This window comes from Melozone crissalis, unplaced genomic scaffold (assembly GCF_028551555.1).
Source record: "Melozone crissalis strain CALT ecotype California unplaced genomic scaffold, PUWL_Pcris_2 ptg000057l_1, whole genome shotgun sequence".
NCBI lineage: Eukaryota > Metazoa > Chordata > Aves > Passeriformes > Passerellidae > Melozone > Melozone crissalis.
In genome coordinates this window covers 11101673-11118224 of record NW_026535835.1, presented here as the reverse complement: position 1 = coordinate 11118224, position 16552 = coordinate 11101673, and the positions used below count along the sequence as shown (strand labels likewise).

The following is a 16552-nucleotide window of genomic DNA, read 5'->3' as shown; positions in this document are numbered from 1 at the left end:
CTTATCTGGCGTGTGGCATCTGTCACCATCCCTGCCAGGACACCACAGGGCCACGGCCAGCGGGAGCTCTGCACTTACACATCCCCGGGATGTCTCTGTGGGGGCCGTGCCACCCAGCCAAGCCTTGGGAGCGTGGATAGAGCTGGGTCTCTTTGTTCTCCAAAAATAACCCAGATTTGCCAGGCCTGAGTGGTTTTTAAAAGGAGGTTTTCCATTAGCTCTCCGTGGAGAGCCGCTGGCAGCGCTGCCGACGTCCCCGCTCCCTCCTTTCAGCACCACGCAGCCCCTGTGGCATCAGTGGGGGCTTGCTGATTTTATTCAACACAAGGAACTACAATGAGAGCGAAATGCATTAAGATTGGTTTCTAGCAGAATATTTTAAAATACAAATAAAGTTTTTGGAGCTGTTTTGTGGGTGCTGTAACTTTATGTAAACACTGGAAGAGGCGTGGGACTGTGATAACCACTGTGAAACAAAAACTCACAGAGACCAGGGCGGGAGGGACACTGGGCCATATATTTTTCCTGTCGGAGCTCAGTGAAAGGCAAATAAACGAGGAAAAACAAACTCAACGTTTACAAAAGGGCCAGCGTGGGAGCAGCTGCCAAGGTCCGGAGCAGTTTGCTGATCCCAGTGCCCAGGTACTGCTGAAAGGGTTCTGCTCCCTGGAAATCCTGTTCCACTGCATTTTATTATCCAGACATCCCCAATCTAGGAAACCTCATGCTTCATATCCCACTAACTCTTAAGGAGAAGGATGCAAAGTAAGTGCTTTTAAATGAGCAGGTTAAAAGATGTGTCGGAAATTAGGAGTGGAGCCCCAGCAGCAGCCATTCCATGCTCTGCTCTGCAATGCAAAGAAAAAACAAGACAATTTGATTTATATATAATACTGGACTTGCTGTACCACCATAGCCCAACTAAAACATGAGATATAACCTATTTTTTTCCTTTTCCTAATAGGCCTTTTAGGTGCAGTTTCTTGAGGGCAGTAAATAGGAATATCAGGCCTTTGTCAGCTGTGTCATTTAGAGCATGAAAGATGGATACTAATTTGATCATTTCCCAAGAAGCATATTAATATTTGTCTCCTCTGAAATACACGTGAGACAGAAAGGATCCATGGAGCAGAAGCTGCCTGGGATGAGGAGCCTGGGACAGGCTGGCAAGGGCAGGGAGCTGCAGCACCAGCAAAAGGGAAGCAGTTAACCATAAATCCAAGGCTTTGGATAATGTCCTGGCATACTGAGGACTTTACTGCTTCTTCATTTGTCTTCCTGCTCCAGAGGGTTTCACACATGGGGCATCCCCGTGAGGCTTTTTTGCTGTTAGCAGCAAACACCACCTGTGCTGTGGGGCCAAGGGTGAGCACAAAGCAGCGCCTCCCCTTCTGTTTGCTCCGAGAGCATCAATCTGCCAGTGAGCAGCTTTTCTCCTCTAGGGCTCATTTTAGTTTATTATCCACCTTTTCATTCCTCCTTATCCTCCCAAACTATTGCATGCCTGCTTGGAGTTAAACACCAGCTGAGCGCTGTGGTGGACTGGGGCTGAAGTGCCCCTGGGGACTGGTGGGACTGGAATGAGCTGGAAATGCATCTCCCAGACCCCTACATTGGTGGTTTACAGTGACTTTGGGTGTCACTGGTGTCTACTGGCTTCTGGGTGCTCCAAAGCAAAGCCAGGTGTGTGTGCTGGTAGCTGACCACAGGCTGGCCTGGATCCCAGCACAGGGCTCACCTGGATCCCAGCATGGGCCTCACCTGGATTCCAGCACAGGGCTCACCTGGATCCCAGCACAGGGCTCAGCTGGATCCCAGCACAGGGCTCACCTGGATTCCAGCACAGGGCTCACTTGGATCCCAGCATGGGCCTCACCTGGATCCCAGCACAGGGCTCACCTGGATCCCAGCATGAGCCTCACCTGGATCCCAGCACAGGGCTCACCTGGATCCCAGCACAGAGCCTCACCTGGATCCCAGAATGGGGGCTCACCTGGATCCCAGAATGGGCCTCACCTGGATCCCAGCATGGGCCTCACCTGGATCCCAGCACAGGGCTCACCTGGATCCCAGCACGGGGGCAGAGCTGTCCCAGGGCACCGAGGGCTGTTCCCAAGGCCACGTGTCTGTGCAGGGCTGTGCTCTCCTCCCACGGATACTCTCGGGCCGCGGGACCTCGGCAGTTGCGACATTCCCGTAATAAAAGCAGCACCTTTGCAAGTTTGGCAATGTTTGGCTGGAAGCCTCTGCTGTTTGCTGGCCCTGAAGAGCATTCCTGACACCTCTCCCTGTGTATCCACGATAACCATCTCCTCTGAGCAGGGATGGGGCTGGACCCTGCCCAGTCACTCCCACCCTGGGAATTGTCAAGCAGGGCATGGGGCACACTTGCAGCTCCAGACAGGAGTTTCCCTGGAGATGCCAGATGAGGTGGATATGGGCTCTGCTCTTCTCTCTCCCTGCTCCTGCTCTGGTGCCCTGGCTGAGCCTTTGGGTTGTGCTGCTCGGCACAAGGACAGCCCTTCCCTCTGCATTTCCAAGGCTGATTAAGTAGGAGGCAGAGTAGCCTTAAGCGTTCCTCTAATTAAAACAAAATCCCTCATGGCCTCTTATACACAGACAGATATTACAGACCTAAGGGTTGTATAAATGTGTATTTATTGATCAGATCAGCTGTTGCAGCTCCTTCTGCAGAGTTCAGTGAGAGCATCACCATGGGCAGGCTGGTAGGAGGCAGGAGGGGTTTGACCTGAGCTCTCAGTGATGCCAGCCCAGGGCCAGCCCGTGGGTGCTGCCTGCTGTGAATACCTTTATACACATTTGTGTACATTTATGTACACTGAAATACACAGCTGAGCCCACTCAAATACCTGTTTTTTTGCGCAAGGAAGGCAAAAGCATTTCTGGTAAAGCCTGGGAGTGATTGAAGGACAGGACATAATTTCCAGGGAGAAGCAACCACTTGAAAGCTTTTGCAGGCTGAGATTTTGTGCTCAACAAGTTGCTCCAATTTGAAGCAGAACCCTAAGAAATGTGTGTGGTGGAAGTGTCTGCAGGCCTGGATTAAAGCAGTGCTGGCAGATGAGGCTGTAGCTTCCACAAGATAAACATTACAGAAAAATAGTGTAAATACGGGGGATTCTATTTTTTTCCCTCATTTTTCCCTCACTTGGGCCAGGAACTGCTAAAGCTTAAATAAATCGTTGCAGAAGTGAGACTGACCTAAATTATTCTACACAGTGGAGACCTTGTCTCTGCTTTTGGAGATTCTTGTATTTAAGCTGTGCCAGAAGAGGGTTTAAGTTGTCTGTTCAGCAGTAGCTCCTTCCTACGCCCTGGGGAGCTCGGGGGAAGGTGTGAGATCGGCTGGTGTGTGCCAGCAGGGCTGCTGGGGAGGCAGAGCCACCAGCTCACACCCGCCGGGGAGCCAGAAGGGATTTTGGTGCCACACCGTGCCGTGCTGGGTGCTGGCAGGTTTCCCTGCCCTGTGTGGGGCTGTCGCTGTGCTGGGCTCCACTTGTTCCAGTGCCTGATGAAGCCACGCATGTGTGTCCAATCAGGGAATGCACAAGTGCCCGGATCATGTGCATTGGAGCAGCCGAGGTGCATCAGCATCCAGAGCGACCCTGCAGGGGCACTCACAGGGTCACACAGGTGCAGGGCTGTTCCTGCAGGGAGGGGGGCCAGCACACCCGTGGTGGCTCATCCTGTGCCCGTGAGCCCCCATCAGGGCATGCCTGAGCACCGGGCAGTTCATGCATGAGTGCCCGTCCCTTGGCATACAAATGCCCAATTAGCCCGTGCATGACTGCTCAATCACTTCATGCATGAGCTCTAAGTGGTTTGCACATGGATTCCCAGTGGGCTCACTGGTGAGCGCCCAGTGTGCTCCCAGAGCAGGGACTGCCCTGGGCACTGCAGCCCGCGGCTGGGAGAAGGAGCCAGGAGCGTGGCAGAGCGGAGGGAGTGCAGCACAGGGACGTGGCTGATGTGGATGTGCTGAGGAGGGGCAGCAGGAACCCCCACCCTGCAGTCAGCCCACAGCCACTGTCATGTCTTGGCACCTTCCAGCTCCTCTGACGGCAGCGCCGTGCTCTGTGTGACCACAGGAACCCAGCTTTGGCAAGGGCTGTGGCTCACAGGAGGGTGGAGTGAATGATCGCAACAGCCCTTCCAGCCTTAAAAATGTAGGAAGCCTTTGATGTGCAGGCAGGATGCCTTGCAGATAAACCATGTGTGGTGTCGGGCTTGTGCTGGAGCACCAGCCCAAGGAGGGGGAGCACAGAAAAACAAAAATGGAGAAATTCAAAATAAAATTACCCACCATCCTGGGCCTGGTCCTGCAGGCACTGAGTCTGTGTCCCCAATCCCTGTGCCACGGTCAGCTCGGAGCCCTGCACAGCCCACTGTGGGAGTGAAGCCACAAGACACAGTCACAGAGCGTGTGGCTTGGATGTGACCTTTCCTTCAGTGTTTATGTTGTCTCCAAACCCGTTTTTCTGTTCAGGAGAGATCAGGTTAAAGGGAGTTGCCAGCCCTCAGTGCATCCAGCTGGTCCTGGAGCCTGGGCTGGGGTGGTGGGAGCTGGGAGCAGAGGGCTGGATGGCTTCCCACCCATCGTCCCCCTGCATGCACTGAGGCAGTTCTCACATCCCTGTGCTCATACAGCCCTGGCAGGATTCCAGAGAGACGTCCTTATTTATGGATCCTGCATGAACTGCACACCGCGAGTCACTCACAAAAACTTGCAGGGAGCAGCTGACCTGAATCCATATTAATAAGGCTCACAAGTCGTGGAGTGTTTTCTCTCATGCCTGTGGGATGGCAGGAACGCGCTGCCTTGTGGCACGCAGCCTTTGCACAAAAAGCCGTCTATAGCTGCCACATTTTTCAGCCCGTTTGCCTTGGAGATAAGCCCAGGCTGCCCTGCCGTGGTGCCACGCTGCCTCTGCTCTGGACAGACCTGGGGACATGAGGAGCCATGGTCCCTGCAGGCTGGAGCCAGGGAAAGGCTGTGCTGGGGTTTCAGAGCCTGGTGTGTGATGCTGCTGGGGTCTGGTCCCACGGAGGAGCATTTCTGCTTGGGCAGGGACACCTCACTGGGAAACCAGGGGCACAGTCCCAGCTCTGGTACTCCTGCACTCTGGTCTCACGTTGGGATGAAAGCCTCTGCAGATCAGGCAATAATCCCGGGGACTTGGGGCTGCTCTTGCTGTTAAAGGACCACTCATGGTGTCCAAACCCTCCTCGTCAGCGGTGGCAGCTCCCGCGGGAGGTTTTAGAGCCTTTCCTTTTATAGGGCTTTTTCTTTTTCCACGGGATTTATCCAGGTTCAATAGCAGGGATTCAGGGAGATAATAACGTACATTAACCAGGGGCTGGAAACTGCTTTGCAAACAAGATTGATCAAAGCAGCCAGGATGGAGAGCAAACCCTCCGGAATGTGCTTTGCAAAACACTTGCCAAAACAATTGAAACCTGGTGAAAAATAACACACTGGGCAGCCCTGGGGGCTGTGCCAGGGAGCAGCCAGAGTGCTGGTGGGGGCTGCAGCCATGAGCAAGGGCTCTTGCGGATATGATGAAGTGGCCAAAGCCCCCTTGGGATGGAGCAGCAGTGCCCACACCCTCCATTCTGCTCCAGAGGGGAATTAATTGGAGGTGCTTTACTGCTGCTGTTGTTTTTATTGATTATTGGCAGAGAGTGACTGATGGTGGAGTCTAGAGAAAGGACAGGAGCAGAGGTGCAGGAGACGTGGGAGGAGGAGAGAGGAAGGAATTCCTGCAAGGACAGGAGATGAAGGTGAGATTTCAGCCATTGTCTGCTGTGGATCTGTGCTATAAAGTAAGTCAGTGTGCCACGTCCATGGCAGGGCAGAGCAGAAATAATGGGCTGAGTCATATCAAAGTGAGTTTAGGTTAAACAAGAACAATTTCCTGTGGGGGATGTTTCTACAGAAGTACAGCATGGAAGTAGAGCTGGTGGAAGAAATGCTGCCACACTCACACCGTCAGCCCTGCATTTGGATCCCGGACCTCCGCATTCCTTGTGGCAGATGGGCACAAAGTGTGTGGTTTTTTACTTGTAATTGCCTGGGACTGGAAACACATCCCAGGGGAAGCACGTGGCCACGGGGCAGGAGGAGCACAGCCTTAGATGGCAAACTGCTTCTCAGGCCAGGCCCTTTTCCTGTGGATCTCTGTGAAGTGCTTTATATAGTCCACTCAGAGGAATTTATAAACAAATAACCTTTTGTCACTCTTCAGGAATGCATCTCCCTCCATCAATCCTCCAAGCACTTTCTTTGTCAAGGCCACGCTCCCTGCACTGGCAGGAGCAGGACTGAGCCAGGCAGGAGCAGGGCTCCTCTGCTTCCTCTTGCTGCAGATGCTTTGGGAGGAGGCAGGATGTAACCGGGATGGGGTTACACTGGGATTATGGAAGCAGCCACCAGCTCTGGAGCCAGCTCTGGGGACTGGAGATTGTCACCAGTTGAGTTCAGCAGTCTGATACCTTGTCCCTTTGCTCCTAAAGGCAGCTGCCTCCTGCCCTGGGCTGAAGGTACCCACAGGCTTCTCCAGGACAGGAGGGAGACAAGTGCTGGTTCTGCACTGGGAAAATACCAGGAGGTCCACGTGGTGTGACTCCTGGGGAATCCTGTGCAGGATTAAATGTTGGACTCAATGATCCTCGTGGGTCTCTTCCAGCTCAGAGCATTCTGTGATGGGAGCCCTCCTGGGACAGCCAGGGGCTCCCACTGGGTGGGACAGACAGGATGAGCACTGCCCAGCAGCTGCCTCTGGCCTGCAAACCTGCCGAGCCCCTCAGCTGAGCCCTGGGAGCAGAGCCCAAACCTCCCCGGTGCGAGCGGCGGCTCCGTTCCAAGGCTCTGGAAAGCTCATCAGGCACATCCACAGGGCTCAGATGTGCTGCCTCAACAGAGCCTCGGCAGAGCTATAAATAGCCCAGCCAAGCGTGGTGCAGCGAACCTGAGCGGAGCCGGCTGGGCTGCCCTCGTGGGCAGGAGCTCCGGGAGCCGTGCGGGGACGGCCCGAGGAGCTGCCCCGCTCTGCAGCCCGGCCCCAGGAGCTGCCCCGCTCTGCAGCCCGGCCCCAGAAGCTGCCCCGCTCTGCCCCGGCAGGCCAGGACTGTGTCACCCGCCCGGGCATGGCCTTGTCCCCCCCCGTGCTCCTGCAGCCTCAGGGCCGGCCACTGCAGTGTTCATTCATCCTCACTTCATTTGCTGCTGCTGACTTCTCTCCTAAAGCAGGGCTCAGGTCTGGACACATTAAGGAACAGTTAATATTTTATTTGCTGCTGGAGTTCTGACCAGTGTACAAAGGGCACGGTAGGAAATATCCATTTCATTAGCAAACGGCATTGGCCCATTCTGGGGCTCGTGGAGTGAACCCAGCCCGTCCCTTGGGTGCTGTTACCAGCTGTAAGCTTGTCTTCATTCAGCAATCAAGTCAGGGAGGTTTCAGGACCTGCAGTGGTTTTCTTGGTTCTCAAGGCTATGAAGGCAATTAAAACTGGTCTTACTAAGAGGCAGCTGAGACTGGGCAGCGCTGTCTCCCTCTCACTACTGTTCAGGCACTGCAGCGTGGGAACGGGGACAGCACAGGAACCAGGATTTTTTGTTTTGCTGGGCTTTTCTTCAGGTAGCTCCTGCACAGGGCTTCTTGGCACTGCTGCTCAAGTGAAATGGAGCAACCAAAACGGGAGCTGGCTGTCGGCCAGCCCGGCAGCCGGGGGGTCAGGTGTGCGCCTGGAGCACGGCTATCGAGGGCAGGAGCCCCGTGTGGGACAGCCCAGTGTCTGAAGGGCCAGGGTCATACCTGTGCCTGAGGACCCCTGTGCAGGAAAGCCACGTGTGCACAGCACCGGGGTCACAGCTGTGTGCCAGGGTCTGGCTGGGCTGTGATCCCTCACTGCTGGCCCAGCACAGGATGCTGAGAGCTCACGAGCAGGTGTGTGAACAGAGAGGTTTCATTCTGCCCTCTTGGCTCTGCTGGAACATCACATGTTCTTGGAGTGAAGGTACAATTAAGCAGCTCAAACAGCCCCATGTCAATGCCACCCCTCAGCCTCTGGGTGTGTGGGGACAACTCTCAGCAGCACAGTGCCCAGGCTTGGGATTTTATCAGCTTTCCCACACAAAACACGGCTGGCAGGAAAAGGGCCTGGCAGCATGCCCTGAGACATCCCAGGGGAAAAGCATGACTCCCACAGGATGTGGGGCTGGCAGTTCAGTGAAAGGTGCTCGCTCCCCAGACTTCCCTGGGCATTGCCCACACTTTGCTCCCTGTAAGAAAACCCCAAGAAACACGGGAACACTTTTGATGTGTTCAGGAGGGGGAAATGTGTCTGGGGAGATGCTGAGTCCTGTGGAGGACACTGAGCACCGGCCTGCTGTGACCTGAAAACCTGGACATTTGGGGTATGTGGTGCAGCTCCAGGGAACAGGGATCTGTCCCAAATGGGGTGCGAACAGCCTCAGGGACTTTTCTCAAGTCCCTCTCTCCCGTTAGTGCCCTTAGGCTTTAAGTATGTGCCACTATGGGAGGATATCTCAAGGCTCAGGAGATCCATGAGCATCACAGGTTGGAGATCTCAAGTGAAAGGTGCCAATGAGGTGCCAAGCTGCAACTCATCACCGGGACAGGATTAAATTTGACTCAGGTTGAGCCCTCTGACGGAGAACACTCTGGTGTGTGTGACTCAACCCAGTGAGCTCCTCTTAGAAAGGCGCAGGCTCCCGCCGGGGATCAGGGTCCCCAAGGCACAGGGGAACCTCGTAGAAGCATCATGACCCCCTAGGGGAACAAAGGTCTCTCTAGGGATCAGCCGCTCCAGGGGATCAGGCTCTTTCTCCGGGGATGGGGACCGAGAGCGCGGAGCCCCCCGGCTACCACCGACCCCTCACACCGGCCCGGGCCCCTCACGGCCCCTCACGGCGCCCCCGCCCCCCCGGCCCCGCCCCTCCCCGCCGCGCGCCGCCCCGCGGCATTGTGGGATGAAACAGGATGTAGGCAGAACAGCGCGGGCGGACGGGCCGGGCGCGGCGGGCCGCGCCGCGTCGCAGCCAATGGGAGCGCGGCGCGCGGGGCGGCGCGGCCAATGGGGTGGCGGCGGCCCGCGCGCCGCAGCGGGCGGGGCGGTATTTGAGAGCGGCGCGGCGCCGGGGCGCAGAGCGCGCGGGGCGCCGAGCGGAGCGGAGCGGGCTGAGGCAGCGCGGCCGGGCGTCCTCACACCTCCTTCTCCTCGGTGCCGTGCCTCGCCCTCCCGGGGTGGCCCTGTCACTGTGAAGGTGAGCGATGTCTCCGCTGGGCTGTGGCTCTCCGAGCCTCGCCCGACACCGGTCGCTCCGTGTGCGGGGTGGCGGCGGGGCCGCCCCGAGGGCGGAGGTCGCTGCCGCGGCCGGGCGGTACCGGCTCTTGGGGAGCGATCGGAGTCTGCCCCTCCCTGGGGGGCCGCGCCGCCGCGGAGCCGGTCCCGCTCCAGGCAAGGTCACCGCGGCCTCGGGCGCCCCTGGAACTCCCCCCGTGAAGGTCACGCAGGGCTCCGGCTCTCGGGAGCCCTGCGGGGGAAGGGGCTGTGCCGCACCCCCTCCCGGGGCCCTTTTCGGCCAAGGTGGTGGATGCGGTTCGCGGAGGGGTTGGGCCCCGTCCTCAGCCGCGAAATCCATGCTGTCCTGGTGGTGGGGCGGTGGGTGCTGCGCTCGGGCCCCGTTCCGAGCCGTGGGATCTGTGTTGCCCTGGTGGGGAAGTGATGGGTGCTCCCATCCTCGCGATCCATGCTATCCTCATGGGGGAGGTGGTGGATGCTGGGCTTCAGCCCCATCTCATTTCTAGGGCTCTGTCCTGCCCGGAGAGGGAAGGAGTTGTTACCATGGGGCTTGTGTCTCCTGCTCTTCCCAAAGCTCCAGCTTGTCCTGCTGGAGTACTGGGTTTGAACGTACAATTAAGACCTTATCCTACTCTAGTAAGGAAAGGGTTGGGTGCTGCCTTGGGCCTAATTTCCCTCCCAAGGCCTCATTCTGCCCTGGAGTGGCAGCTGGGGCTGTTGTCTTCCTCCTCACAGACCACATCCTGCCCTTGGGGGGAAGGGGTAGCTGCTGGAGCTGTAATGTTACCCCTGCCTAGGCCCATCTTGCCCTGAGATGAGTGCTGGGGCTTTGTGGTTTTCCTCAAAGAGGGTCAGATTGGGTGGCAAGACCCCGAGAGCCACCTGTGATGCTGTGGTTTAGGGTTAGGCTGTGTCTGTGGTGCTGCTGTAACCCCCAGGGAGCGAGCAGAGACTGGGGCTGCTCTGTGCTGTTCAGGTGGGTGCAGGGTGTGACACTCCTGTGGCAGGTGCAGCAGCACAGCCCCTGCCGTGGTGTGTGCCCTGGAGCAGTGCAGGGGAGGCTCCTGACCGGCGTGTGCAGCCCTGCTGAAGGATGATCGCTTTCTCCTCTGGCGCTGTCGCCCGCGGCAGCACAGGCCTGCACTGGGATGCTGCTCGCCTAGACAATGAGGAGGGAAGGTGCCTTTTGCAGGTCACTCTGTGCCTGCCTGTGCAATAGCAGGTGCCCTCTGAACCCTGTGAGCAGTGCAGGTGTGTGAAGGCCTGGTGTGTGTCAGGCTTGCATGCTCTCTTTCCCTAAAGAAGCTTTTCTGGAAGAATGACCCACAAGTGGATTTCTGTTCCTTCCTTCTTCCTGTGGGCTTGACACCCAGAAGACTTTTCCAAGGGATGGTCAGATTCCCGGGTGGAGAATCCAGATCTACAGGCAGTTTGGGCTGTTCTGAGCTGTGTCTTTTCTTCCCTTGGCTTCTGTGCTGCAGGCAAAGCCCCACTGGCTGGAACCACGGCCTGGAAAGGAGCAAACAGCCGGGAAGTGGCTTTTCCAGGGCTGTGATAGGAGCATGTGCTCTCTGCTGGCAGTGGAGCTCAGTTCCTGTCATTCCTCCCGCTGCTGCTGGTGTGTGTTAATAGCAGTGCTCTATTAAACACTATATCTAAACTGTATAAATTAAGGTGGCAATAGAAGTCTTGAAGTGCAGGCAGAGGGAAGAATTGAAGTATTGTAATCAGAGGGCTGCAATTATGTAACCGGATTCTCTTTCTCTCTGGGTAGCAAGCTCCTTTAATTGCTGTAACAAAGCTACTCCTTCAGTTTTCTGGGGCTCTTCCAGGAAGTGATCATTGCAGCAGATTTTTTTCACTCCACAGCAGAGCTAAAAATGTGTAGTTTCACTGTTTCAAAACACACTTGGTAGTATCACTCGAGACTTAGTGCTGTAAAAGGATTTAGGAAACTTAATGGTGCTCTGCAGGCTTAATTGGAGGCACTCCTTGCCATTAAGAAGCTTATTCCCACAAAGTTTTAATGTGCTGGGGTAAGAGCTGCTGCAAGGTGAGCAGCTGGATCCCCAGGTAACGTGTGCCTCTCCAGGCCTCGAGTGGGGAATGGGAGTGAGGGCTGTGGTGCCCAGAGCCGGCTTTCATGGTGGCCTTCTCCAGGGCTTGGGGAGAGACTGCAGTGTTGGGATCATGAAATCCCACTTTTCAAGGATAATGGGAACTGTGCTGGGCACCTCCCTGGCAAGGCCATGTCAGATCTGATGGCTGCAGTGGCTGGTACAAGGCAGTTTAATTTTGAGAGCAGAGGGGTTGCACACCTCACTCCAGGCCAAGTCTGGGACTGCAGTAGCACGCTGGTTTTGGCATCTGTGTTGTGTTCCCAGTTGAGGAGGGGGCAGGAAAGGAGGGCTTTGCCAAGCTCTGTCCCTGTGGTGGGACCTGCTTCCCCTGCCCTGTTTCCAGGCTGCAGTGTGCTGTTAACCTGCTTCTGGCTCATCAGACTGGCTCTGTCCCCTGGGAACAGCTGAAGGCCGGGTTTCATGGCAGAGCAGCAGGGAGCTGAAGGTGTGATGATGGCTGAATGTGGAACAATGCTCCTTCCAAGCTAAACTAGCAGCAGGAGCTGTGGCACCTGGGATGGGGTAGAATGAAAGCACTGCTGCCCTGAATGTGCTTCCTGAGCTCTGTGCCCGTGCAGACAGTCTGGGATCTGTTGCTTGCAAGGCTCTGAGCAGGGGATGTTCCAAAGCACTGGCACACCTGGATGGCACGCTTGGCTGTAGCCTATGGATGTGCAGGAGGGCTGTGGCTCTCTGCAGATCCCGTCTCCTCCCACACATCAGCTTTTCCTGCGTGTGGTGGTGCTGGACTACCTCTGCTCCAACCTCCAGCCAGTGCTCCGGCTGGAAGGGGCACCTTGGCCTGGGCTGCATAGGCAGCCCCGATAAACTCACCGTGGCCATAGCAGGGTGCGTGGTGTCGCCTTGTGACGCAGCCTGCACGGAAAGGACAACCTCTGATGCACAGGAAGCAAAGTCTCTGTTTGGGAAGGGATTAAAGGAATCTATGTTCTGCCTTAGGTTCGCCATGTCTGACAGAAAGGCTGTGATCAAGAATGCGGACATGTCCGAGGACATGCAGCAGGATGCTGTAGACTGTGCTACACAGGCCATGGAGAAGTACAACATAGAAAAGGACATTGCAGCATATATCAAGAAGGTAACTCCGGGATGAGGGTGCTGTGCTGGCTGCGACTCCCCAAAGCTCCCGGGTCTGTCAGGAGCCCAGTGGCTGAGGCTTCGTGCTTGCGTGCTGGGAGGGAGAAGATACTTGGCTTCTTGGCTGCTTTACTGCTGTTTTCAAGAGGATGGAGTGACTTCTCCAAGGTCAGGGGAGGGCTGTGGCAGAGCTCTGGCAAGCTCTGAGCAAACTGCAAGTGCTGTCCCTCAGGATTTGCCAGCCTGGAAAGGGCTGGCAGCTGCCTCTGCTTAGGACTTGCTCCACAGACCTGCAGCACCAGTGCAGGTGGGATCACCCCGATGTTTCCCTTGGTGGGCAGCAGTGCAGGTGTGGTTCTGGGATGGGCCTCTCTGGCTGCTGGGGCTGTGGAAGCTGCTGCGTTAGAAACAGTGCAAGCAGCTGCCCTGGCTGGTGAAGAGGTTCTCTCCCCATTTGCAGCAGTCCGTTAATTGAGTCTCCTGCTTGATGATGGAAGCTGGGGAGCTGTTGGTTCCCCCTGTAGCAGCTTCTCAGAATGGTCAGGAAAGTGCGCTTGGAGGAGGGAAATGTTGCTTCAGAGGCAGTGAAGTCCTGGCACCTGGGCTGGTGTTTGGGCCTTGCTTGTAATCTAAGCTTGAAGGCAAAGGATTCAAAGGTGTCTCCTGACTTCTCAGATCACTTTGAGGCATGACTTAGCTCTAAGTGCTCGGGGCAATGCACCCTGTAAAGTGAGGGAGTGCAACAGAAGGCATCCAAAAAGAACTTGGCCTTTATTTCATGAGAGTGTGTTGGGAGGAGGGAAGCAATTTGATGCACCCTTGTGCCCTGGCAAGAAAGCCTTTTCCTTACTTCAAAGGTTACCTGCAAACAGCTCAAACTCTTCTGCTGTCTGAGAACTAGAGCTGGCTTTAATCTTGGATGTTGAGTCTGTTCTTCTGGCTCTGTCTCAGGGGAGGGAAGGGTGTTCTTGGGAGTCCTGTGTTAATTAGAGGGAGGAAAATGGTTTTTAACCCTATCCTGCCTGCTAAGTAGGAGAAGAGTGTTGAACCAGCATTCAGCTTGTTTACCTTTGACCTCTTGGGTCTTTGCTCCCTGGCCTGTGACTCTGCCTGCTCATTTTCAGCATGGATTTTCCCCTCTTTGTGTACAAGAGTCCCAAATAGCAGAAGCCAGACTTTTCTTCCTTCCTTCCTTTTTTTAGGTGACCTTTAAGCTCAGATGCCTTGCTGGAGCAGACATGCCAAAACCTCTTTTTATTTTTTGTGAGTGGGTTTGGAATGGGAGAGAATTATTCCCCTGATTAGCCTACACACAGGGCTGGACCAAGGAGAGCTCTTGCATCTGCTCTTCCTGCCCAGGGCTGATGGTGCTCCAAGGCTTAGAAGATGTTTTGCTTGTGTTGAATCCTTCAAACAATCCAGTGCAGAGGTTTGGTTGCTTAATTTAATTGTGTCTTGCAGTGGGATATCTCAAGATGTTGCAGGTGGGAGGAGAGGTGATAGTGTGTGACCAGAACCAGCTCAGAATTTGTGCTAGGACTATTCTGATGTGGGCTTTCTTGGCCTTAATGCCTCTCTTCTCTTTCTTCAGGAATTTGACAAGAAATACAACCCAACTTGGCACTGCATTGTTGGCAGAAACTTTGGCAGCTATGTAACACACGAGACAAAGCACTTCATCTATTTTTACTTGGGTCAGGTTGCAATTCTTCTCTTCAAGTCTGGATAGGAAGTAGGAGCGATTGGAATTTGGACTGTAATGCACTGATGGCTGAAGCCACGACTCCCTCTAACATGGCTATGCCGCTGCATGGACTGTATACTATATTTAATGTGTATATGTTGCAGTAAAAATCTACTTCTGTTTAGTTGCCTGGGAAGAAGGCGGCATTTTTTTGTTACTGCTTTTTTTGGTTGTATTGCACTAGGAAACCTGTAAATGCTTAAACAATGGCCTTTACGTGGGAAGAAATAAAACTATTCCACAACAGCTCCCTCACTGGTAACTCCTTCTTTGAGGCTGGGAAAACTTTTTTGGGCAGGCCAAAAGCCCCAGACTTCCTTACCGAGTCCTGTTAGACTGTTAATCTTGCAAAGAGGAGCAAAGCCAGTGTGAGCCTCTGTCCCACCCTGCAGACTGTAGAGAGCTGGCTCTCCCAGTACCCTCGGGGCAGGTCTCAGACCTTCCCTGAAAGCTGGTGGGGTGGCTCTGGGTGACGTGGCTTCCACACCCAAGGTGATCTCCACCTTTGACTGTGATACAGGCTTGCAGCTGGCACCCTCGGTGTTCCTGCTCGGTGCCCTTTGCTGTATTTTTGGCTCTGCTGAAACATTGACCTAGACTTGAGTAAGCAATTCAGCGTGGTCTAGAAGGCTTCAAGTCCAGCCCCTGAGTTCCTGCTTGTTGCAGAAAGCAGCAATCCTGTGGCTGAAGTCTTCAGACCCCCCTACTGAGTCTGAAGCCACGTGGCCCGGCCCCGCAATGGAGTAGGATATCAAATTGGTGACTACTGACAACAGCTCTGTTCGGCATGTTTGTAGCCAGTTGTCTCAACACTGCCTTAACTTGATGCTCTCCTTAAAGCAAGCTAGTCGTGTGGAAGACTTGTAAGTGGCCACTGTCTCTTTTTTCTTTTTTTTCTTTTATTTTATTTTCTGTAGCTAATAAGCTATTTCCGGAGGATTGTCCTCTATGTTCTGATATCTGCTTTTGTTCTTAAAGCACAGTACCAAGAAGTTTAAATTTACATGTGATGTTTGTGTGAAGGAAACTCATGTGACATCTGCTTCAAAGGCAGACAAATGTCTTGGTCTCCAATAGGTTCAGCAGTGATGTTGTCTTAGTACGTACTGACTCGGGATTACACTGCAGGAAGTTCTGACCTGGGTGTGCAGAAATGCTGTGTGATGGCAAATAAATCCCTGGTGCTTGTTCTAAGCTCTAATTATTGGTTTGCTGACTAATGCATTGGCAGTACCACTGGGCTGGTGAGCCCAGCTTGTGTCTCTGAGATTAATTTGGTGTTGGGAATAAATCATTGCTGGGGGCAAAGGGCAGGGTGAAGGGAGCTCTTTGTGAAATGATTTGGTGACCCAGGTTGATGACTTCCTGGAGTAAAAGTCCTTCTTGTCTCTGTGCAAAATCCAAAGTATGCCTAATTTTGTATTATGGGTAGAACAATGTTGTAACTAGAAAGAATGTAGCTGTCATAAGTTCATGTCGATGGAAATGTCTGCACTGGGATAATGTGCCTTGGACTGTCTGGGGCACTTGTGTGGTCTTGTCTCTTCAGAACTCCACTCTGGGTCTGAAAGGAGAATGTTTTGGGTTTGTTTTTTTCCAAGCATGAGTCTAATGTGAATCTGTTCACGGTCTCTCGTGGAGCAAGATCTGTTCCCTTCATAACTGCAATTGCTCAAATACCATTTATTTTTTTTTTTCAAACATTAAAGGTGAATTGACACATTTGAACAGCCTCTGGTTTCTTCTTCCTTACCAGCTTTCCTGAGCAAAGCCAGTCCTTGTCCAGAGAGGGTGAGCAGCGATTTCTGTGCCCTGGAAGGTGCCGATGACCCAAAGAAGGCAGGTCAGGGAGGGAGAAATGACTGGAGGAGCTTAGGTGGTGCCTGTGTGCTGGTGCTGATGTCCAGCTTAGCTCAAAGGTTGAGCCAGAGGAGGGATTGAGGGAATTGTGTCCTGCTGCACCCTGATGGGATGCTCTGTGCCAGGTAACCTGGATCTGAATGGTTGGGAGCTGACCTCTTAACGGCTTGAGGCAGCCAGGGAGTGGCACAGCAGCTCCCTGCACAGGAATGTGATTCTGTGCTTCCCAGGAAAGCAGGCTTTCCCTCCAGGCCTCCTCCCTGTGCTGGAGAGAAAGCTGAGAGCTGAATCTGGTGTGTTTAATGCCTCTCACGGTGCGGGGGCTGTGGGCTTGCCCTTAAACAACCCCCTCAGCTTGTTATCTTGCTCCTGCTGCAACCTC

The 16552-nt window shown here is 54.4% G+C and overlaps 1 protein-coding gene across 2 annotated transcripts; it reads left to right on the top strand.

Moving 5' to 3' along the window:
• Nucleotides 1-9181: 9181 nt before the first annotated feature.
• DYNLL2 (dynein light chain LC8-type 2) lies at nt 9182-16038 on the top strand. 2 transcript variants are annotated; one of them, XM_054287394.1, is made up of 3 exons: nt 9182-9310; nt 12429-12567; nt 14158-16038. In XM_054287394.1, the coding sequence occupies exons 2-3, from the start codon at nt 12436-12438 to the stop codon at nt 14293-14295; spliced, it is 270 nt and encodes an 89-aa protein (XP_054143369.1). In that variant the 5' UTR covers nt 9182-9310; nt 12429-12435; the 3' UTR covers nt 14296-16038. The 2 variants fall into 2 exon arrangements, with proteins under 2 accessions (XP_054143369.1, XP_054143368.1); XM_054287393.1 differs by lacking the exon at nt 9182-9310 and having other exon boundaries at nt 12409-12567.
• Nucleotides 16039-16552: the final 514 nt, after the last annotated feature.